Source organism: Orcinus orca, chromosome 6 (assembly GCF_937001465.1).
Source record: "Orcinus orca chromosome 6, mOrcOrc1.1, whole genome shotgun sequence".
Lineage (NCBI taxonomy): Eukaryota > Metazoa > Chordata > Mammalia > Artiodactyla > Delphinidae > Orcinus > Orcinus orca.
Genome location: NC_064564.1, coordinates 62,523,311 through 62,546,896, shown reverse-complemented (window position 1 = coordinate 62,546,896; position 23,586 = coordinate 62,523,311). Strand labels below are relative to the sequence as shown.

The following is a 23,586-nucleotide window of genomic DNA, read 5'->3' as shown; positions in this document are numbered from 1 at the left end:
AAGCATTCTGAAAATTTAAGATACCATTAAGTTCACCATTGCTTCAAACACAGGCAGCTTTCTGTGAACATATTACTATCTTAATATTAGCCCTAATATTATTTAGACTGAATGGTAAAATCATGTGTATGTACTTAATAATTACAGTTTTCAGGCCATGTAAAACTGAAAAAGAGTACTGGGAAATCTGCGTATTCCGTGTAATTTCTTTTTCAGTGAGCCTCTGACCGTAAATCAGTGTATTCGGCACCCCTTTGGTATACTGGGAAGCTTATACATTCAGTATAGTCTATGAACTTGAAATCAGCGAAGATAAATCAACCTCATTAAGTAACACCAAACGCATATAAATAATTCAACACCTTTCAGAGTACAACTACCACATTAATTATACAGATACTTTTAGGTTGGCTATTTGTTATAAACTTTTATATCGGATGCTGAGTCATATTTAAAGGAAAAAGAACTGATGAAGTTAGTTTTTAAGAATATGGTCAAAAAGAAGAGGGGGGCAATTCTTGAAAATACTGTCAAGTAGAAACACACTTAATTACCTCATATTCCTGGGAAAACTTCAAGTTGTCATTTGCTTTTAACCTTTCAATGTGATCTGCGAGCTCCAAGATAGGTATTGGAGGATGGCTAGCCATACCTATTAAAAGGAAAGAATAAAGACATTTGAAAACGAATGAAGCTAACTATTCCAAAATATAGAGAATACTATAGTTAGAAATGGCCTGAAAATATGTGAGTAGTAAAGATGTTTCATGTGAGGAAGCAGGCAGATAGTTTGGTTACTCAAAGCAGGACATGCTCTGGAAGGATGAATTTTGTAGCCAAATGAAAAGCTACCAAGCGTAATCCCCAAACTAACACTCCTAGTGTGAAAGAAAGCGTTATTGTGCTATGAATCAATGCAGTTAGCTCGTGGAGAAAACTGACAGTCAGGCTTGATGTCAACTTCTGCTTTGAGTAATGACTGTTATGTCATTTCAAACTCCTTCTCCTGCACTGTGTGAAATGGAAACTGTGTGGAATTAAATGGTGTAAAGTGAACTAAGAAAATATACTGAGAAAGCCCTAAAAGGAAAAGCGTAATAGCTTGATAGGAAACATAAAGTGACTTATGCATAATCAAGGAAAACTAACTTGAAGAATGAAGGTTACCAGGGTAACCGGAATCATCTGAACCTGCAAAGGAAATGATGGTGTAAATAAAATAAAACAGAATGAATTTGTTAAAAAAAAAAAAATGAAATGGATAGTCGGATATACTTTTTAAAAGGACTAATAAAAATGCTGCAGGTTTTTACAGGATCCACTATACACTGTGACTAGATTAAGATCGCTTTAATATTTCACAAACCTGTAGGTGACTGACATTCACATGCATACATGGACACAAAGAAGGACATGCACCACAGCTCACAGACAATAATCACTGATGACAAAATCAGACACCAAACTGAGTTTCAAAAATGTTTTCACTCGTAGCAGATTGTAGAGATTGGGTTGCAGCCTTCTCCTGGACATTTATTGATGGCCACACTGACAGCTTTGTGGTATTTGGCCCCAAGCCCCCGTTATTTAACCCCCAGCAAACCTACAATCCACTTCAGGTGTGAACATCTTTGTCCACTAATGGGAAATGAATGCAGGAAAGGGAGCAAATGGTGAAAGGATGAAGAGGAAAAAGAAGGTAGAAAAAGAAAGAAAGCAGTGACAGTGGGTGATACATCTTAGTTCAGTCTGCCAGCTGAAGGTATGTTAGATTCATAGATTCTGGTAAAAATAATCCACCAATTTTGGTGATTCCTGTGCTGTACAATGGTTTCTCACTTTTCATGTGATTTACATGTTACTTCTTCTGATTAATTTTTCAAGAGCATCATGAGAGAGCACTGCTGACTCATGTCTTAAAGATGCAGATTCCAGCTGACTAGAAAAAACGTGAACTAGCATGCCCCCAGGGAAGCCTCTGACGTAGAAAAAGAATGAGGGAGGGGCTCAAACTGGAAGCCATGTTGACATTCTGCCGTCCCTGGGACTCTTTGGAGGGTGTCAGGCTGTGGTATGGTGACTACTAAGTCAACACAATGTGTAATTACTTTATGGGTATTTTAGATATTGTGCTGTTATTGAAAGCCACCCAGTGAGTTCCTTTGTCTCAAATGCTGAATTATCAATGGTTTGGTAAGTCAGGTAAAAAACTGTTTTGCTTCTTCCAATCATTTTAGCACTGTGCTGTGATAGGTGGTATTTTAGTGTTCATGGCTGTGAAAGTCTGTTTTCAGTCAGCTAAAATCTTAACGGAAGATCCAATGAAAATGAGTCGCCTTGGAAGTAGAAACTCTTTGTTGCTGATATAATTATGCATTTGGACATAAATGTTGGAACCCATTTCTGAAACTTTTCCCTATAGATGGTAGAATTGAACTCATTTACATTTTGTGGAAGGAGAGGGTGGGTGACGGTGGTCTAATAATTAAAGTGATCTTATCCAGATGAGGCGCCCCCAATGACAAGAGTGGAAATGCATAGGCACAAGAGACTCTAGGTTTATCTGGAAATGGAATGATGTGGACATCCATTACAGTGCTTTAACAGAGAAAATAATAGAGACAAAGATGTTTAGACCTTTTCGAGCGAATCGTGGGAGAGAGTTATTATCATATATGGACTGAGTGGTGGTTTGGCTAGAGAGGGAGGACACAGAGCCAATCAGGGAGGCGTAGGGGACTGAATTACTGCTCAAAGCTGCAAAAAGTAAAGCCAGTTGGAGATGGGAAAAGTATTAGTATAACAGCAGTAGAAGACCGTCATAATCAACCAAAGACGCGATCAGCATATTTACTTCTGGCATGCACTGGCACATGGTCTGGGAGTATTACTTTGGAAGCTAATTACAGAGAAATCCAAGGAAACCTGCACTGATCCATTACATTCTAATTCAGGATATGTATATATCACATGCAACGATATCCTGGCGTTCAAGAATCATTATGTAAGACTTGACAGTATCGCACTGACGTTCTAGGACAAGTAAAAATGGCAGAATGGATGTTTCACAGAAAGGGGAGGAAAGCTTTGTGGGAATCTGATGGTTCAGGAGAAGAAATCATGGACTAGTATACTGAATATGAGTTCTACTTCTGGGTCTGCCATCTACTAATAGGGACAAACTTCTTGTTATCAAGCATGTCAGTTTCTTCTTCTGTGAAATAAAAATGTGGGGCTAGATAAATTCTGGAGTCACTTCCTTCTTTATAACTCATTTCTTCCTCAAGTAGATAGGATGTCTGAGCAGAGAAGGGTCTTGTGGATGTAGTTCATATGTAAAGGTTCTAAAAGTAACTATCTTTTCTTTGAGGGGTGGAGAGCATTTACATTCTACAAAACAGAAAATATATGCAGTTGAATTGTCAACTTTTTGAATTCAGTTTAATACAGTTTTCTTTAGCTAACCAAATTATGATCTTATATCATGTATTCAAAACGAATAACTGTCAACATAAAAATTATGCTGAAGAATAAACGTGGGGTGAAACTCCTCCAACGTGAAACTCTTATTTATTTATTCCTTTTCATTATTTTATTTTATTTTATTTTTTATGGAAGTGTAGTTGATTTACAGTGTTCTGTTATTTTCTGGTATATAGCAAAATGATTCAGTTATACATACACATATTCTTTTTCATGTTATTTTCCATTATGGTTTATTACAAGATATTGACTGTAATTCCCTGTGCTATACAGTAGAACCTTGTTGTTTATTTATTTTATATACAGCAGTTTGTGTCTGCTAATCCCAAACTCCTAATTTACCCCTCCCCCCATCTTTTCCCCTTTGGTAACCTTGAGTTTGTTTTCTATGTCTATGAGTCTATTTCTCTTTTGTAAAGAAGTTAATTTGTATCATATTTTAGATTCCACATGTAAGTGATATGATAGTTGTCTTTCTCTGACTTACTTCACTTAGTATGATAATCTCCAGGTCCATCCATGTTGCTGCAAATGGCATTATTTCATTCTTTTTTATGGCTGAGTAGTATTCTATTGGATATATATACAACATTTTCTTTATCCATTCATCTTCTGATGGACATTTAGATTGCTTCCATGTCTTGGCTATTGTAAATAGTGCTGCAGTGAACAATGGGGTGCATGTGTCTTTTCAAATTAGAGTTTTCTCAGGGTATATGCCCAGGAGTGGCATTCCTGGATCATAGGGTAACTCTATTTTTAGTTTTTTTTTTAAGGAACCTCCGTACTCTTATCCATAGTGGCTGCACCAATTTACATTCCCACCAACAGAGTGGGAGGATTCCCTTTTCTCCACATCTTCTCCAGCATTTATTATTTAACATGAAACTCTAGGTCGTATCAGAAAATAATCACCAAGGGTCTGTTGCAAAATAGTGTTATACAATTCTCCCCAAACTTCTCCATTGTCCAACGTGGGAAAAAAAATTTACAGGATATAATCAAGCATTGCTAGAATCTGAATAAAAAAGCAGACACTAAGAAAACTATGAATTTGACCTCACTGTGGTCTCTTTTCAATCTTTTGTCTGGCAAGCTGGCTTTGCTCACAGTCTGTGAATCACCGTTTTATTACAACAGTGTTTTCACAATAGCGCAATTTGAGGTGTTTTAAAATTCCTTCTTTCCAGGCTGCACACCTGACCAATTAACTCAGAATAGCTGGGTATGGGAGGCAGACATTGATATTTTTAAAGTTCCCCGGTTGATATTTTTAAAGTTCCCCGGTAATGAGTCTCAGTCCTTTGGGAATTTCTGATGGGGGCAGGGGGCTGTAACTTTATTTTTTTCGTTCAAGAATCAGAGTTTATGAGAGTGAGATCAGCTTTCTCCTGGTGATACCCTTGAACCTGCTCTAAGTCTCCATTAGCGAGTTTTAGTGCTTTAGCTATTATTAACAAGAACTTGAAGTGCAGCTCACAGCTGATGAGGGCTTGCCAGGGTCACAACCTCATCAGTTCAAAGCTACAGATGCACAACATAAATGCATTTTAAAGGCACACGTTGCATCTGAGCAGAGTTTTCATTCTGAAGCTATGATACCACAATATACACTGTCAACATGGAAAATGACAGAGGTAGTCACTGAAATCTGCCTTAGGTTGGAGGAGAAAACATGATGGCTACTTTTTTTTTTTTTTTTTTTATGGTACGCGGGCCTCTCACTGTTGTGGCCTCTCCCGTTGCGGAGCACAGGCTCCAGTCGCGCAGGCTCAGCGGCCATGGCTCGCGGGCCCAGCCGCTCCGTGGCATGTGGGATCCTCCCGGACCGGGGCACGAACCCGCGTCCCCTGCATCGGCAGGCGGACTCTCAACCACTGCGCCACCAGGGAAGCCCGATGGCTACTTTTAACAGGGTAAATATTTGTGACAGTAACTGCATGGTGGCTTCCTTATAAGATGTAAAACTTTAAAATCGTGGCATTGTAAGCTGAGAGGTGCCTTAGAGATTACTTAGTCCAGCATTTTCATTTTGTACAAGAGGGCTCTGAAGTCTAGAAAAGTTAAGTGACCTGTATATTTTAGCCTATCTAGTCAACAACAAAATCTTAAGTGGTTTTGGTATCTTTACTGTTTTATTTCTAGGATGGAAGTTACGATCTCCTCAAGCAGGGGTCAAGGTTTCCAGTGGCTCAAGCGGCCAGGTCAGTTAGGTAAATGGTTAAACATAACCAGGTACTGAACAGTAAACACTTTCACAAGTAATGTACTCCTCCCCATTTCTGTGCAACAAGGAGCCTTTTGTGCAACAAGCTGTCTTTCATTTCTCTACTTTCAGTGGCGTCTCAGGAAAGAGAAATATTTCTCTATTTTTTAAAAAAGTAATAATAATAAGCTTTAGATGAATGGCAACTGAACTCTGTCTCAATGTCAGGGCCATCCTTAGGGCTGGTGTAGACCGTGGAGAACTTCTAGAAGGGTGCAAAGCTCTAGCAGATATCTTTCCAGGTAGTACTACAGAGCCAAGAGGGTGAGGCGTCTCAGGCTCTCAACAGCAACTGAAAACCCAGATAATTACGTGACTTTCCTCTGTCTTCACTACTGACTCAAAATTTTGTTGAACTCCAGTAGGGGTCAAAGAAAAGACCTTTGGAGGCCACATTTGGCTAACAAGATTGTGATCTCTGTTTTAGAAGAGCAAACTGTTCCTTTGTTGTGTGAGTTAAAATCAAAGGAGGTTGAGAGTGACAGGAAGCATGTTTGTGTCCACAGGCACTGGGAGAGACACTGGCGGGGGCGGGGGAGCGGGACAGTGTATACTTCTCGCATGATTCAGTCTCTGTGGGTTCATCTATCCTCCCCTCCCCTCTCGCATTAATTCCACTAGTAAGGAAAGTGAAGCTCAGAGGGGTAAAAGGACTTGATCAAGGTCATCATTATCAGTAAAACTATGGCTATGTGGGGAATCTGATCCCAGACCTTGTCAATTCTCATTTAGGCAACTTCTCATTATGCTATGCTGTCTCTTAAATCATTGAACACCCCAGGGAGAGTGGTGCCATGTACATCGATATGGGCTTGTGAAACTGTTCGGGCTACTTATTCAGTAACAAAGGAACATAAACTACCCTCAGTTTGAGAAAATGTATCAATAACGAACTAGCTTCATTTAGAAGGTATGCCTGTGTGACTGGTGGGGAACAGGTAAAGGGCACTTATACACACACCTGCATTGTTCAGTCACTTCTTACCAAAACTTTGTGAGCTTCCATGAAAATATTTTGAATGTATACCTTGAGTTCATGTTAAAAACTGTAGTGCTATTCAGCAGAAATTTTTTTTTTAAAAAAAACCCTAATTTCCCATGTTTTTGCTTTTCAAATGTTCTATTTTACTCGGTCAGTAATCTAACCCACAGTAAGTTTCAAATGACTTTTTTATCTGTAGAGAAATGTTTATCAAATACTTCCCATATTTTTTAACCTTGTATTAAATGCCAACAGGCACTTTACAACTTTATGACAATTTTGTTAAGTGGAGCTTTTGAGGTCACTAAGAGCGGTGGAACATCTTTTAGATGATTTTTCCTGATAATATTTATGTGTGATAATGCAGTAATACTCTCTTCATGGTTTTCCTTTCCAACAAATTGTGATAAAGGCTGAAAAAAAGGTTGTGGTCATGGAACAGGGAGAAGTTAATTTGTTCATCAAATCAGAAGTATACCTACCTGACTTAATAAATCATAGCAACTTAGTTTATAAAATATTTTTCAGCTTTTAACATAATATGCACTACTTAGCCTAACCTGAATAACTACAAATACTCTATGTTTACAATGTGCCTCACGAATGAATGGTAAATTAAAGACAAACGAGAAGATTGCTTTGTAAGGTATAATTGCTTGTTGGTACAACAGTGACAGTTTGACTTAATCCATGACTAGGATCATCATTAAGGGAAAGATACTACAAGAGTGCTTCTTCAGGTAAGCACTATATGGCATAATTAAAAATCATTTTTTATGTGGGATTTCTCAAACTGAAGAATTTGAACAAACTATGTTTCTTTATATCAGAAATATAACCATTTATATAACATAGATTCAATGAACCAATGTTTCTGAAATATAAGATAAAAAGAATACATCTGGTGTTCTTAATCTAGATCATATGGCTTAGTTTCCTATGATACAAAATATGAATATAAGGAGATATATGTAAAGATGGATCTTGTTAGCCCTGATCCACTTAATACTACTAATGCATCAGAAGACATGTCTCAAGAGCTTTCAAAACCACTCAGTTGCTGTGCAGGCATTTCTGCTGCTGATACTGCTATTTCTGATACGTTAACTTTTTATGAGTTTGTTTTTGTTTTTCACAGCCCATCAATCTCCTACCATCCATGTAAGCTTTAGGGCAAAACATATTAAGGTCATCCACAAAATGAAAATGAGGCTTTTATGTTGTAACATCTGATCATCTATTTTTTAATATCTTTTCCTAAAAGGTGCAAGTACAAACGCTAGAGTTTTTGTTTTGTTTTGTTTTGTTTTTATAAATTTATTTATTTTTGGCTGTATTGGGTCTTTGTTGCTGCACGCGGGCTTTCTCTAGTTGCAGTGAGTGGGGGTACTCTTCATTGCGGTGCACGGGCTTCTCATTGCAGTGGCTTCTCTTGTTCTGGAGCATGGGCTCTAGGCACGCGAGCTTCAGTAGTTGTGGCATGTAGGCTCAGCAGTTGTGGCTTGCAGGCTCTAGAGCGCAGGCTCAGTAGTTGTGGCACACGGGCGGGCTTAGTTGCTCCGCGGCATGTGGGATCTTCCCGGACCAGGGCTTGAACTCGTGTCCCCTGCACTGGCAGGCGGATTCTTAACCACTGTGCCACCAGGGAAGCCCCTAACAGTAGAGTTTCGTTTTTGTTTGAAAAAAAAAAAAATTTTTTTTTCGGTGGGGGAAGGGAGGATTCTGAGGAAGGGGTACAGATACTGGGAGAAAGAATTTTACAGGAAAAGAAAATTCTAAAAACTTTGGACCAACCAAAGTGGGTTGGTCCTTGGGGAGAAGTTTGCAGGCACCAAGAAAGGTGGCGACTAGTGTACCATATGATGCGATTAGTTATATGTTCCTTTACTCCTTTTTTTATACTAGAGAAAAAGCTTATTTCTTTAAGATGCTGAACTTCTAAATTTGCTTTGCTGGAAAAAGTAGAAATCGGAACACGTATCAGTCATTTCTTTGGTTTTCTGATAAATCACCATCTTTTGACAGTAGTATATTTATCTTAGTCATTTTGTGCAATTCTAGAGGCCACTGCCCAGAGGGGCTACTCGGTCCTTGAAAGCTTTTTACAATACTTCAAAAATATTTGTAATTGTTAGTCTCTATCAAAATGGTAAATGTGCCTACCCTAGGACTCTGCCATCACACTTCCAGGTGTCTATCATACAGAAATAACAACAAGATGTGAAAAGATCTGGGCTCAGTGCTGCTCATTACAGTATTATTTGTAAGAGCAAAATACGGGAAATAACTGAGCGTCCATTAATGAGGATTGAGTTCATATATTTTGTGACCTCTGTAGAACAGAACAGCATCAATACTCTCACCTGTTAAAAAGGAGGCAAAACCTAATACAGTAACTTGGAAACAGGTCTATTTTTATGCAGTTAAATGGTAAAACAGGAAATTTCATGTATATGCATCTGTCTATATACCTGCTATATATTTTATCATTTAAAGAACTGTATATACATATTAAAAATTCTGGAAGGATATGCATGGAGCTCTATATGGTAGATATTTCTGGAGGGTCAAATTGGAGTAGTTATAGGAAATCGTTTACTTTTTATTTTAAATATTTCAAAAGAAGAAAAATAAGTGGTGAGATGAAGAGTAATTTTTCTTTTTTAAGTGGTTTTTTTTTTGCCTTTTCCAACTTCTGAAACTTTTCAAACACACACAAAATGTAAATAATATAATGCACAACTGTATAGCCATAACCTATGTGTAACAATTGTTAACAAGCTTATTTTCTATTTAAAAAAAATTCCTCAATAAACATAATTAAGAAATGTTGATGGGAAGGATTATAAAATGACTTGGAAACTTTTTTAACAGAGAAAAATAAAAGTTTCCTCCCAACAAAAAGAGTTCACTTTTGTTCAACATGTAACTCATCTCTCAGCCATCCTAACACATACCCAGTTCCCACTGTCTACAAAAATGTGTAAGGCTTAATAGAAGCTTCACTAAAAGCATCTTTTGTAAGTGCATCTTTTCTTCCCTTCCTCCACAGATCTTAAAGGCTTGTAAAACATTGATGAGCAGTTAATAATTCTAGAAAATTCTTCTACTACATCTCCTCTCTCATTTACTCATCTTGTCCATTTTATTCCATTACCCACTTGAGGTGATAAGTCTCACCTTAGCTAAATGATCCCTTCTTATGATCCCTTCTACACCTAGCTCTCGAGTTTACATTGCTAAATCATTGGTGACACAGCAATGCTACTTCAACTGACATATTCCACACCAGTTCTGACTGTCCCCACACACCAATAACTGATGACTCAATGTTGTAAACCATACTCTCCTAAGAGATTAGGTAGTTCAGGTTCTTGCAAATACAACCTGGTTGTATACTGCCATCTGAACCTTAACAGACAGATAAATATATTCGTGGAAAATACCTACAAGCATAGGTACCTGCTTTTAATTGGAAAAGCATGAGCCTTCCTTGTCCCGTTCAGTTGCTTGAATACAGCGTTTCACAAACAGAGGGACTTGATTATCACCCCAGATTTGGTAAGTGTGCTAAAGCAATGTTTCTCTCCACACCCCACAGCCTCACAAAGATGGTTATTGGGAAAAGAACAGATTTCTCCGTCTTCACTTTGTGCCTTAGCTGAGCGGCAAGGGACAAAATTCTCACCTTTTCCTTTCCCTGACCCAGAGACAGATGTGCACTGCAATTAAGGAAAGAATTCTTTGAAGTACTTAATGTCAGAATACTGTATTTATATGAAATTTAAAATGTATGTTTCAGTATCTTTTAAATATGAAGCAGAATTTGGGGAAAAAAAGTCTGACTCTTTAAACCTAGACTCTCCAACAAGAATAAGTAACTTAAAATGTAAACAGGTATTTCAGTCACAAGGTGAATATTCTTAAAGGAAAGTAGAACTAAGCATCAGTGAACTAAGCAATATGTTTCCTTTACCTTCTGAAAGACCTACTGAATTTCAAGTGATAATGTTAGTTTGACATTTTGTCATCTACAACAGACCCATCAGAAGTGGAAATCAATTTGCTTTCATGAACAAGTTCTGTGCTAGGGGCTGGTTATATAAATCACAGGTTTCTGATTCCATTGAAAATCCTGGATTCTTAATTCCCTACTTATGCACACCATTAAGAAACACTGTCAAATTTTGTAATGTTTGTGGATAATTATATCCCCAAAGGTATGCTGTATATAAAAGCACATTTCAAAAAGGGAAGGGCAAATGGTTTAAAATCCAAAAAAATAAGTAAAAATTAAAATTGTTTCCTGTGCAACACCTAAGAAAGGTGCTTTAGAATAAAAGGATCATTTTATTTCATCATCCAGGAAAGCCCTTGGTTATTCGTGAATCAGGGAGGAAGAAATAGCACAACACAGTTACTTGGTTAACAATCCCAACTTCTGCTCTCATCCTGTTGGCAAGTAATTGAGGAAATTCATAGCCACTGGCTGGAATCCATCCTGGCTGAAGAAAACTGTAACGTTTCTAGGAATTTCACATTGACAGCTAGGTACAATTTTCTGTGTACACTGGTCACATTTTCAGGACAGCAGGCCACATCACAGAGCTTGGGAGGCACGTAGACTATTTCAACAAATCAGGCTTAAGCAGACTGCTTACCTGAGTACAACATAATGCTGCCTCAGTGAACAGATGTACGAGGATCTTGGGACAATTTCTCCTGTTCTATTCTCTTCCTCTACTAAATCCTCTCTCCTTTTTACTGTTTGCCTACTTTATTCTACTATCCATTTGAGGTGAGAAGTCTAATCTTAGTTAACTGATACCTTCTTATATACCTAGGTCCCCATTTTAATTTGGGAAAGTCATGGGTGATATAAGCAATGTCACTTCAGTTGTAACCTTCATTCTCCTTTCCAGTGACTTATATGGAATTTAGCAGGTTCTCTCTATAAATGGATCTCATATTCCCACATACATTGGGGAAATTAGATTCTTTATAGAATTCTTGAACGTGGAGGTGTCTTGGGTAAAGGCATTTATATTTCCCTACCTGCAGCCACCAGCACTCTGCTAATAATCCTTTCTACACAGTTGCCATTCATGTGTTTATGCCTGGAAACATTCTCTGATGGCGCTGGGGGTGGTGAGGGATAGCACTCCCACTGGCTCTCTTCTTTTGGGGCTACCATCGCCTTTATACTCAGCCTTTTAAATTAATTCCCATATGGGAGATTTTCGGCCATGTGAAAATTTTCTTTTACTTTTTATGCTGATGAAGGTATATCTTTTGCTTTTTAAAGAACAAACCTCATTTGAGATAGAATTTTAAAAAACAACCCACTTCTATGATGACTTGTATAGCCACATTAAAAAATGCCAGGCATTTCTTTTAACTGAATAGTTTCTAGTTACTATGACATATCTACATGTAAGATAAAAAATACGCTTAACACAATAAACTGTGTATTTTCAATTCAAAGCAATTCACTGCAAATGTGTAGTTTAATAAAATCTGTGGTGTACCATACTGTGAATAGAATATCCATTGACACATAAAAAAACTTCCAAACAATTTGGGGTGCAATACTACCATCAAATTTTAATCAAATAGACTTCTTAGATCAGCTCTTTAATTTTGTCCAGTATCATTAGGTATTAAGACAGTGCCACTCAGTTTTATGTTTTTACCTCTCTCTACTCTTTGTTATTTGGCATAAGTAAGATTTAGGTGAAAGAAAGTAAAATAGAGCTAGCCTTGAATTAACAATGCTGTACAAAATGCCCCTCAGCAGGAATAATATTTTTCCTCTGTTGAAGCAGTTAATGTTCTTTAATTTAAGAAACAGACATGTTTTTCTTATCCTCAGTCACTTAGTGTGTCTCCCCAGTAAGAAACCTAAATTGGTCAGTGAGATTTAGTTTCGGTAATATTTTGAAAGATACAAATTTTTTCCTCATTTTGTTTTTCTCCTTCCCTTCCCCTTTCTTTCAGAGTAACACAGACACAAATTAATAGGGGAATCGAGAAAAAAATGTATTCTTTCCCAATGGGATGGATGAGGTAACATCCATCCATCCATCCATTCATTTGCTTTATAAGATGAGAAACTGAATTCTTCTTTCCAGATAGGTGTCATGGAAAATAATCAACCATGCTAAGCCCATAAAAATGGTAGATATTCTTTTATGTATTTATTTATTTTTTTGCGGTACACGGGCCTCTCACCGTTGTGGCCTCTCCGTTTGCGGAGCACAGGCTCCGGACGCGCAGGCCCAGCGGCCATAGCTCACGGGCCCAGCCGCTCCGCGGCATGTGGGATCTTCCCGGCCCAGGGCACGAACCCGTGTCCCCTGCATCGGCAGGCGGACTCTCAACCACTGCGCCACCAGGGAAGCCCCCGGTAGATATTCTTAAGAGTATAGTTTTTCCAAAATTTGAAGGGAAATTTTTTTTTTCTTTTTTCCACCCCACTTCAGATTTACACAAAGAATGCAATTTCCTTTCAAGACATATGTTTTGGTGATTCTCAAAAATAGTAAAGTAAAAGAGGAGGACAAAGAGTTGTTTGAAATAAAGTGATCTATTCACTGCTCAAGGCGATATCAACGGGGCTATAAAACTTTCAGTAAACACTGTGTTATGGACAAGAGGAGTCATGCCTCTTACCTGGTGTTTGGAAATTAAGGCGCCTCAGTTCTACTGGGTCTGTTGGATGGTGTGAAGGGACCTCCTTACTGTTTGGTATGCTGCTCTTTCTAGAATCAGACTCTGCCCTCTTCCTATAGGGAGAGAATAAAAATTTAAGAGTAAGACAACCAAAAAAATGGAAACAGATTTAAAAAAAGCAGAGTTATTTATGCCCCTCCTAACCCCCCACCCCCCATTTTCAGGTTTAAAACTTTTTGACTTTGTTCAGGTAACTTTTTTTTCTTTCGATATGCGGGCCTCTCACTGTTGTGGCCTCTCCCGTCGCGGAGCGCAGGCTCTGGACGCGCAGGCTCAGCGGCCATGGCTCACGGGCCCAGCTGCTCCGCGGCATGTGGGATCTTCCCGGACCGGGGCATGGACCCGTGTCCCCTGCATCGGCAGGCGGACTCCCAACCACTGAGCCACCAGGGAAGCCCTGTTCAGGTTACTTTTTTCTCTCCTAGCCTACAGTATTTCCTCAGGTCCGAAATTTTTAAGTGGATCATCTCAAAGTCCTCCTTTATCTCTGGATTTAAATAATTCAGTGATTCTGCCTTTAGGCTTAAGGAGGTGTTGGTGAGATAGGTTTGGAAACTTGTTTAGCTTTTCTCCCTCATCCACTAGTTCTATTTGTGAGAGATAGGATAGAGTAACCCTAGTAACCAATACTAAAATTGTGGTTACCATGGGAAAAAACTCATAGAAACTACTGGGCCTCAAGCTAAACAGCTAAATCTGCCCCCCTCCTTTTCCCTTTAGGATACATGACTGGGGGCTACCAAGTGGATCTGCCCTGGATTTTCCCATAACCAGATAAATACAGTAAGTGCATTTCTAAGATTTCCAGTTAACCTAATACCTGGTAGGAGAATCAGGACCACACAAAACCAACATCCCTTTTCTCTTTTCAAATCCCAAGGAAAAACCAGTATCAGCTGTTTATGGTGTCAAGCTAACTCTCTTTGCTTAAGGTGTCATAATGTAATTTTAATAAATGTCTATGCAAGAAATGTGAGGTTTTCTCGTAAGATTTCTTTATCCTTTTTTTTTTTTTTTTTTGCCCCCCAAACAAATAATCACAGAGTAGTAGCTATTTTCTTTAAGGTTGAATTAGATTAAAAATTCACTTAACTAATGGAGAACTTTTCAAACAGTGCTTTATTCCAAATACAGATTCCAGCAATCTCCAGGCCGGAGGCATAATCCTAGCATCTCACCCCTTCTCAGAGCAAAGGCATTCTTATTTGGAGAAGGGGTGCAGCAGTATTTAGGAACTCTCCCTTTCTCTTTTTGATATGACGGTGGTACAGCTCGTTAGTGTTGCTGTGGCAGTGGGCTCTCATTCAGTGCCACCCAGGTCGTTCCACGGTTAGCCAGAGGGCTCCTGTTAAATAGCCTTTCTTTCCATCTCTGCTCATCTGTATAGAATAAAACCAACCAGGGGATGAAGGGCAGATTGATGTGAAGGGAAAGCACACTTGATTTGCTCAAGTGCAATGCCTTCAGCGAAACATCCTCAGTGGAATGAATATTTGGGGGTGAGTCCTGTTAGACACCTTGCTCTCTCAGAACCTTGGATTAACCTGTCTCAGGCTTCTCTGTTTCCACCTAAAAGTGTCAGGTATAGCCTTAGGACAGAGCATACTGCCAAGCCCTACTACCAATGGGAGGAAAGCAGTGAGTTGGAGGCATGCCAAAGGTACTGGCAGCTCCAGTTACATGGAGTGGAAAATGAGAAGGAAAGGAAAAGAAGAGATGGAGAACTGGTCCGAGAGATATGAGAAGGAAGAGAAAAAGGGTCTAGGAAGACAATGGGAAAGAAGGATACGATGACCACTTTCACAATAGAAAATGTCACCGTGTTTATGCTGGGGGTATGTGCCTCACAATACAGAGAGACGTTTTACTCTCGAAGATGCAGGATCTAAATGGGTTAATGAAACACCACCGAGTGTGGCCAATCAATCCCACGTGTGACAAACATATGGTTGGTCTTCTCCAAGTAATCCCAGTGGCCCTTTTCGGGTTTGGGTCTTTTCACACAACTTGGCACATGGCTTTACTGATGCGCCAGATCCCATGACTGAAAACTGGATTGTTATCCCTTTTCAAAGTGGCTCTACAGTCTTTCTTGCAGGATTACGGAAACCACATGAAGAAATATCTGGGCAAGGAGACCCTCCCTCTTGCAGATATTGTGGGACACCCTCCTTATCTTCCTTTGTGCTGAGGCCAGGCTGAGTGATGTGAGACACAGGGAAAGAAAGAATACTCTCTAAAGACATGTACTCAGTTTCTCTGGCGCCAGGAAAGTTGAAAATGCCATCTTGTTGCCCGACGAGTCTCGGAAAGCCCAGAGCATGGGGACTGAAGTTACAATTCATAATCGTGATAAATGGGAGGGGTGTCCTGACATTTAATAACTAACATCTCCCTCACCTAATCTGTCCAAGTAAGATAATCTCCAAGAAATCAGACTCCAGAAGTCCTAGCCAGCTAGGAAAAGCAGCTGTTTAAATTTTATTTTGCTTCTTTTAGTTTTGATGATCACAACATGGGTGATTCCGGCTGCCCACACTCTTTATCGCATTATTTTTAAACAGAAATGTGTTAAAATGTTTGTTTTCCAACAAAGAATTTCTAAGGAAGATTTGCAAGATGAAGAGTTTGGTCATCATCAGTCACAGTGGTCATTTTTAAAAACTGAATTTACTGTTGCAAGGTACTAAATGGTGTATAATGATCTAAATCAGTCCCAACAGGAACGTAAGGAGTAACATTTTTTTTTTTTTTTCTGGTAAGTTTTCAGAGGTCTCATTATTCTCATTTTCGTCTACTGATAGAAAAAAAAGCAACAAATAGTGACTTGAACCAGATTCTGAATTTTGCCTCGCTGTTTTCTTTTTTCTATTAGGATTATAAAGCCCTAGGGTAAGTTTATTTCTCACAGTGAGAAGTATCTACCACGTGCAGGGGTTATCTGGGTGAAAAGAAAATAGACGATCACATGACATTTCAGATATGGCAGAAACTGCTAATACCATAAAAAATATGTGGTTTTTTGAGGGCTGTGAATACTGTACAACAAAAATGCTGCTCTGTGGTCTAAGCGGGGTTTTATTTTCACTTATTCTCACCTGGTTCTTATCTACAGGTAAAGTGGGGAGCAAAAACAAAAGGATGATCTTGTGGCAGATCATATATATCTATTTACTTGGAACAAAGATATTCAGACATACGAGTACAGGCTTTTGGAAGAAATATATTTATTTGAATATTCATAGAGATGTCAAAGAAATCAATTCGGACACTTAACGATTCTGACATCATTAAGAATGGAACCCCAACTCTACGACTATTGGTGTGAATCTCCTTGGGTAAGTCAACTACAAACCTTCTTAATTTGTTCACTTATAAAATAGAGAAGGAGTGTTAAAAGATGATATCTAAATTTTGGCCCATTTCTCTCATTTTAATAGAACAAGAAGGTAGTGATGAAATTGTGAAATGAGGACAGTGTTCTAATGAGAGGTGGATCTCTGATCTCTGAGTGTATTAACTAGATTCAAAGTGTTTTGACTTTGGGCTAGAAAAACTATTTTGCATGTGTTTTCTGCTGGATTAATGGCAAGCACACCTTCTCAGAGGTAGTCTGAGTTTCCTGCCAGTGAAAGTGTAATAAGTGATTTTAGGGACAATAATACAGCAGTAATTCTCAAACTTTAGTGTGCATCGGAGTCGCCTACAAGGGCTTGTTAAACGGCAGGCTGCTGGACCAACTCCCAGAGTTTCTGATTCAGTAGTTCTGGGATTTGGGGGAGCCAAGAATTTGTGTCTCTACCAAGTTCCTAGGTGACGCTGATGCCACTGCTGCTTGTCCAGGGGCCACTCCCAGAGAACCCCTGTAATACAACATTGGGAGGGAGGCGGGTTAGAGGAGCATTGAGATCCTTTTCTTAGTTTAATCAGGAATTCATATATAGACATCTAGGTATGTGTTAGAAAGCTGCAGGGTTAGCTTCGACTGATCAGCCAATAAGCAGTATAGGGATTATTATTGTTATTATTGCTATTATTATTCAAGGCTGGAAGACAGGGAAAATAATTTGGAATTAAATATAAGTTTTCACTAAGGCACTGACATCAACATTAGCAGGGTGTGAGAATGCTAGTGTTCCTGTACACAGTGTCTTGAGATCAAACTTTCAGTAAAAAGAAACAAAAGAAAAATGGCTTACATTAACACATACAGATGCTCATTTAACCTTGACTACAAACAAAACTGACTGGTTTTAGTACCTTCTAAATTTGGCTTTAAATACTCTAGTCTTCATATATAAACAAACTATTTCCCCCCGAATCATTTTAATATCAAAATTATTTTATATATCTAGGCTTCGTCCATCTTCCCCTTGCCAGTTTCATCTTTTATATCCAACCTCCACCCTCGCCCCCTCAATACCTCCAAAGTCTACCCGTATCTTTTTTTTTTTTTTTTTTTGTACTGAGCATGAAAGGGGTTCTCTATTCCTCACCTGTCAGGTTTACTGCTCCATTTTAATGCAGCAAAGAAAGAAAAAGAAAGGCTAAATGTTAGTTGGCCAATGGTAACAAGAGTAACCATGACAACCAAGATTTAACAGTGCTCAGAATCAGGGATATATAACACATTAGAAAATGATAGCATATCAAAATATTTAAAGGCCTCTAGACATGAAGCAAATGGAAGACATGAGCGTACATGGCTAAGCAAAACATTTGTGTGTGTGTGTGTTAGTGTCAGACTCGCTTTTATTCGTCAATCTACAAAACACTGCCACAATTAATTATATCGCAGGACGTGTTTGATGGTAGAGATATAATTTGATTTTTACAAAACACGCCATGAGACAACTGCTACTGTACTTAATGGGAATATGACCTCATTCCATATAAGGAATTTAGTTCATTTAAGAATCTTCAGTTAAGAGATACAGTATTCCTTTAATGATTTAAAACACCTGCAAATTGCATTGACCTGCACAGAAATCTGCACAATTGCATAATACACCACCAGATTACGAAAGTGGCAGAAATGATTTCTTCAAACACCTTTTGACAAGTAAGGTGATCATAAGTTTTTTCCTTCTAGTAAAAGATTAAATACATTTTCAGTTTTGGAAAATATAATATTCATCATTATAGATCTACAGAGCATGACCCATTTATATAGCTGTGCTAATCCAGAAAAGTATTTTTATTACCGGCCACTGACATGACAGGTATTTTCCTAGTCACAGAGGCGCTGCTGTCTGTGAACACTTGCAGCTCATTCTCATAGACACTTTCACCTGTGATAATATGTGTATTGTTTAACCATGTTCTTTGGGCAGAGAGTATAACCTTCACCTGAAGAGAATTCATCTAAACGGTCTTCATGTTGAGGCAAATTGCAAAGTGTTTAGGGAGTTCTCAAGTGCAAAAAATAAAGATGCCATGTCCACTTCAATGCGAATGAAATAATACACACCAATATTGCTGGAGGATCTGGCTTTAAGGCAATCCAGTCCATTTCTTTTCAAAAATACACAGTCCACATTTAAATTGTACAAACACACACATACAAAGTGAATAATGAAAATGATATCAAACACACAGGTTCTTCTTTTTATTCTTAAAATAATTTAGCTGGTTGCACCAGGCTTGTAAAAATTCCTACCAATGTCCTCAGCTTGCTTAGTTTTAATCCATGAGGTCATCAGTGAATCAGTTGTAGGAAAATCTATTCCTCTGAGAGGAAGAGAAATACCTAGTGAACTGCCAGTTCTGTATACGAAAAGGCTGTTGAATATTAGGATGAACCAGTGCACGGCGTGCACTTCACTCCCTCTGCCACAGCAACGTCAGCCTTACTGCACACATGGGTACATAGCTGGTACCAATATCTAAGTTTGAAATCTTTTGGAAGTGGTGTATTTAAATTACAGGCTGAGGGTTTTATTACAGCTCTTGCCAGTCAAGATGAATGTGATAAGCAGTGATGGAGTAAACAAGAGGAGGGAACTGAGTGTATCACTATTGGACTTGTGTAAATTTGATTATTCAGTAGCCCCCTGTACCATGCACTCTACCGGGCACAAGGAATACAATGAGGAATAAGATGCAGTCCTTGACCTACAGTTTAGTGGAGGGAGAAAGCCAAGAAAATGGGCAATGGCAGTGATGGGGTAGGTTCTATAATATAGAGAAGTAGAAAGTGCTCTAAGAGCGTACAGCAGGGGACCCTAAGGCAGCCTGAACTGGTACAGCACAGAGGACATGAGGAGGACAGTCACTCAGAAAGGCTTTCATTTAGTAAGTGGATCTTAGCTTAGCTTATTTCTAAAAGGTGAGTTAGGTTTTGCCAGGCCAGGAGGAGTGGAGTTGAGAGGAAAGGCTTTCCAGGCTTAGGGAAGGCATTGCCCAGAGCGGGGGGGCGTGGCAGCCTATTTCTTCATAGCATCTCAGAATAGTCTGGACTGCATTGCTTTCTTTGATAACACCTTGGAAATATACGTAGGGTTGATACAAAAAGAAGACTTAAAGAGGCAGAGCCCACAGGGAGCCAATGTTGGATCTGGGAAAAGGTGAAAAAGCTGAAGTCTGTATTTTAGTCACAGCTACCTCATGGTCTTCACACATAAACTAAACATCTTGGGGTGGGGATGGAAATTATTTACTCTCTACAGTGTCCACTCACATTAGACTATTACTATTCAAGAATGTGAATTTGGTCTAGACCATGCCTTAGTGCTTTCCAACCTCCTAATCCATTTTTTTTTTTTTTCCTTCCATACTACACGGTAAATACTTCTCAGCCATCTTGAAATGCTTTTCGTAGAGTCAGTCAGGTTAACATTTTATTTTAAGAATATTTTCTCTAGGAATAATTCCTGGACAGTTTTAGAACCAGCGACTGAAAAGCCTTACATGTGTAGCAGATGTGCAGGGTAGATGAACATCAAAGAGCATTCAATTGCTTTATGGATTCTTTTTTCTTTGTAGGGGAGGATAGATGAAGGGCACCATGGAGTCATTTAGAAAACTTACACATGCACTGGAGGCAGAAATAATATAGTATTAATTCTGTTACTTGGTTTTTTTTAGGTTCTCAGATTAAAAAAGTCAGTCAATTATCTAATCTACATACTTATTTTCTAAAAGTGAAGAAACCGAGGCCAGGAGTGGTAGCATGACTTTCTACCCCATTTAGCCAGCTAGTCACAGAGCTGGGACTTGAACTCAGGTTTCTTGCTTCCTAGTTTAGTATTTTTCTAAACTTTGCTACCTCTTCTCTCTGCAGTTTAAATTGTTAAATCATTGTATGTATCACATATAGAGTACCGGATTTCCAAAAATTCCTAGTGCAAGGAAATTAACACTAAAGACCTACCAAACACGTTTTACTATTCTGATGGCCCTCTAGGCCCTTACAAAGGCCCCGTGACATGTTTTGTCATTGATTGATTATCAATATATTATAGTTTTCAAATGATTAAATTTAAAACAAAAAGTCAAATGAATAGAATGTGAAAGTGTGCTCTTCCATTTTAACATAATTAATAGGGATAAGTCTCAAAGTGTCCTCGGAGAGCTCAGTGAAATGTATTTGTTTATATGGACGAAGCATCCACAGCTACAGACCCATTCCTAACACAAGTAGTCTTGTAAACAGGTGTGTATTACCAACAGGATATATGTGAGTCACCAATATTTTATACTCATTCCCGACTCAAAGTATTATTTGCACACGGGAAGTGAAATAATACTCTAAAAATAATAATGCTGATAATAATAATACATTCCATTCTGAGTCATTACCAGTGACCTATGTATAAACTGAAAGGCACCTAAAAAGAGGGATATAGTGTGTTTGTTTGTTATATAATTTTCTTTGCTCAGGATCCAAGCTATTAAAGACACTATTCATTGCCTACAGAAGATTTCCTCTTGAACTGTTTCACGATAATCAGGAAGGACATTGTTGGGTCTACTTGAATTTCAAGTCAGGAATGTTCGTTACTGCTGAAGCAAGCATTTCTATTTCAGAAATGCTTCATGGGCTTTCAGATGGTTAGCTAAATATACTTAGCATTCGAGGATGTGTGCATTTCCCAACAATTGCATTAGACGATGCTTACATATGCACACACTGAAATGCAACTTCAACAGTCATAAAAATCTTTAAATACGATGCCTCTTTTTGCAGGATTAGGAAAAATTATAACTGAGTTTATTTTTTTCAAGCACGTGTGGATAAAGAAAACTTTAAAAGGATTTCTAGCGGGTTGGCCAAAAAGTTCGCTCGGGGTTTTCCAGATGAAAGCCCCGAGCGAACTTTTTGGCCAGCGCACGCATGACTTAATGATAACCGGATAGATCACCACTTAAAAAAGGGTAAGCACCTTGTTCATTTTGAGTAATCACACAATGTCACGTGATATGATCTAGAAATGCAACTGTCAGCCACCAGTTGTCTTCTGGTCTGACTCCCACAGCAGGATGTTACCACTTAAATAAGTGTTTCACAGAAAACAATTAGAATTCTATTTTTACTTTTTTCTTCTTGTATTCTCTCCTGGTAATAAGTGCGGTACCTGAACAGCAAAGCTGTTGCTTGGACTCGGACTCACATAAGGATCTCTTACTGTTCTGGAGTATGTGGGACCTCGCACTTCCTGCCCTTTAGCTCTTACGTAAGAGAGAAGGGATCAAATACAACAGCACACTGATAAGATACGGACTGGGATGGGACGATTGAAACCATCAACTAAGATGTTTGCGCCTGTCAAGCACTTGCTTTTTCAGCTATTATTTTATGGAGTGGACAATTTGAGTGATGGCAGTGATTGGGAAGAATAAGGATGGATTTATTTTTTTTAATTCTAGAAAGGATAGGCGATTTAATGGGCTATGGTATGAACTTCTTTAACTAACTTGTCCTTTTTTTCTCAACTCTGGAATAGAATGGAATACAGCCTCATAAGAGAGAGTTTTTCAAGGGAGAAGTGTCTGTCTTGAAAAGTATGTTTTTGAGTCAAAAGAAGAGCTTATGAAAAAAGAGCTATTCCAAGAACATAAGAACAAAGGAATGCAGGTAGGAATAGTTAATGTAAACCCAATGAAGGGAGATATACGGGTGGGAAAAAGAGATAATGAAAATAAGATATCTTGTCAGATTAAACATGTGAGCAAGCATCAAAATGAGGACATTCTCATCTAATTTTGAAGGTCAAGGTTATAGTGAGGGAAGAAGAGAGAAAAACTATCTTGCAGTAGAAGGAAGAGAGTAACTTCACAGTGGCATTCCGACAGATGACACACTACAAAGGAAACACAGATTAAAGGTTCATGAAAATAAAATTTGGAATGGAAGAAAAAAATTGATATAAAGGGAGAGAGAGAATTCAGAATTCAGTCATTCTACATGTTTAAGAGAGATGTTAATTGTTAAAATTTTATACATTATTATACATTATTATATTTTTTAGGTCAGAAAGGATTAAGGGGAAGAAGAATTACTCACGTCTTCTATCCAACTGCTTAAGCAGTGACCTAGGGGAAGAAATCTTGCTTATGTGTAATGGAGGCAGAAATGGGATTGACAAGAGTGGATCAGAAAACACGGGTAAATGTGGGTTATTTGCATCCCACCTGTGGTCAGACACTAAATCATATGGATACGTGGGGGTATCAAGACTAAGGTTATATTTTTTCTAAAGGAAAATGGTACCTTGCATTTCCTCTTGGACACAAATGGGAAAGGGAAAAGTTCATCCTCTTCCTATCTTTTCTTTCTTTGCTCTTCAATTTTTAGCCACTTTTGCTAACTTTTGAAAATAGCCACGGGGGTGGGGGGAGGGCAGGGAATCTCAGCCGACAAGCAAGTTAGTTAGACTTATGAAATGGACGCAAATGTGCCAACTTGATCTGAAACAATCCAGTGTGCGCTTCCTTGGGACTATCTGCTTGTGAACGTAGTAACATCTCAGCTGTCATGCAAAGCGCTCTTTCTGCATAAGTAAGTAAGTAAGTAAGTATCTCAGAAGATGGAGGTTGGGGTCTATGCCTGCTGGGCAACAGAGTCTATACCACATGGTGAATGAGATTTTAAATAGCTGAGTCTTTACGTTTTGTTCTAACG

General features: G+C 38.6%; 1 protein-coding gene across 24 annotated transcripts in view; it reads right to left on the bottom strand.

The window, feature by feature from the left end:
• Positions 1 to 23,586, bottom strand: part of PTPRD (protein tyrosine phosphatase receptor type D) — a 2,143,853-nt gene that overhangs the window by 112,922 nt on the left and 2,007,345 nt on the right. For 15 of the 24 annotated variants that reach the window (XM_049711289.1, XM_049711307.1, XM_049711285.1 and 12 more), the window contains 3 exons: positions 17,960 to 17,974; positions 13,404 to 13,516; positions 555 to 652 (listed from right to left, as the gene is read on the bottom strand). In XM_049711289.1, the coding sequence (XP_049567246.1) occupies positions 555 to 652; positions 13,404 to 13,516; positions 17,960 to 17,974 (226 nt within the window). The remainder of the gene's footprint in view (positions 1 to 554; positions 653 to 13,403; positions 13,517 to 17,959; positions 17,975 to 23,586) is intronic. The other 9 variants (XM_049711292.1, XM_049711306.1, XM_049711290.1 and 6 more) reach the window with 1 other exon arrangement.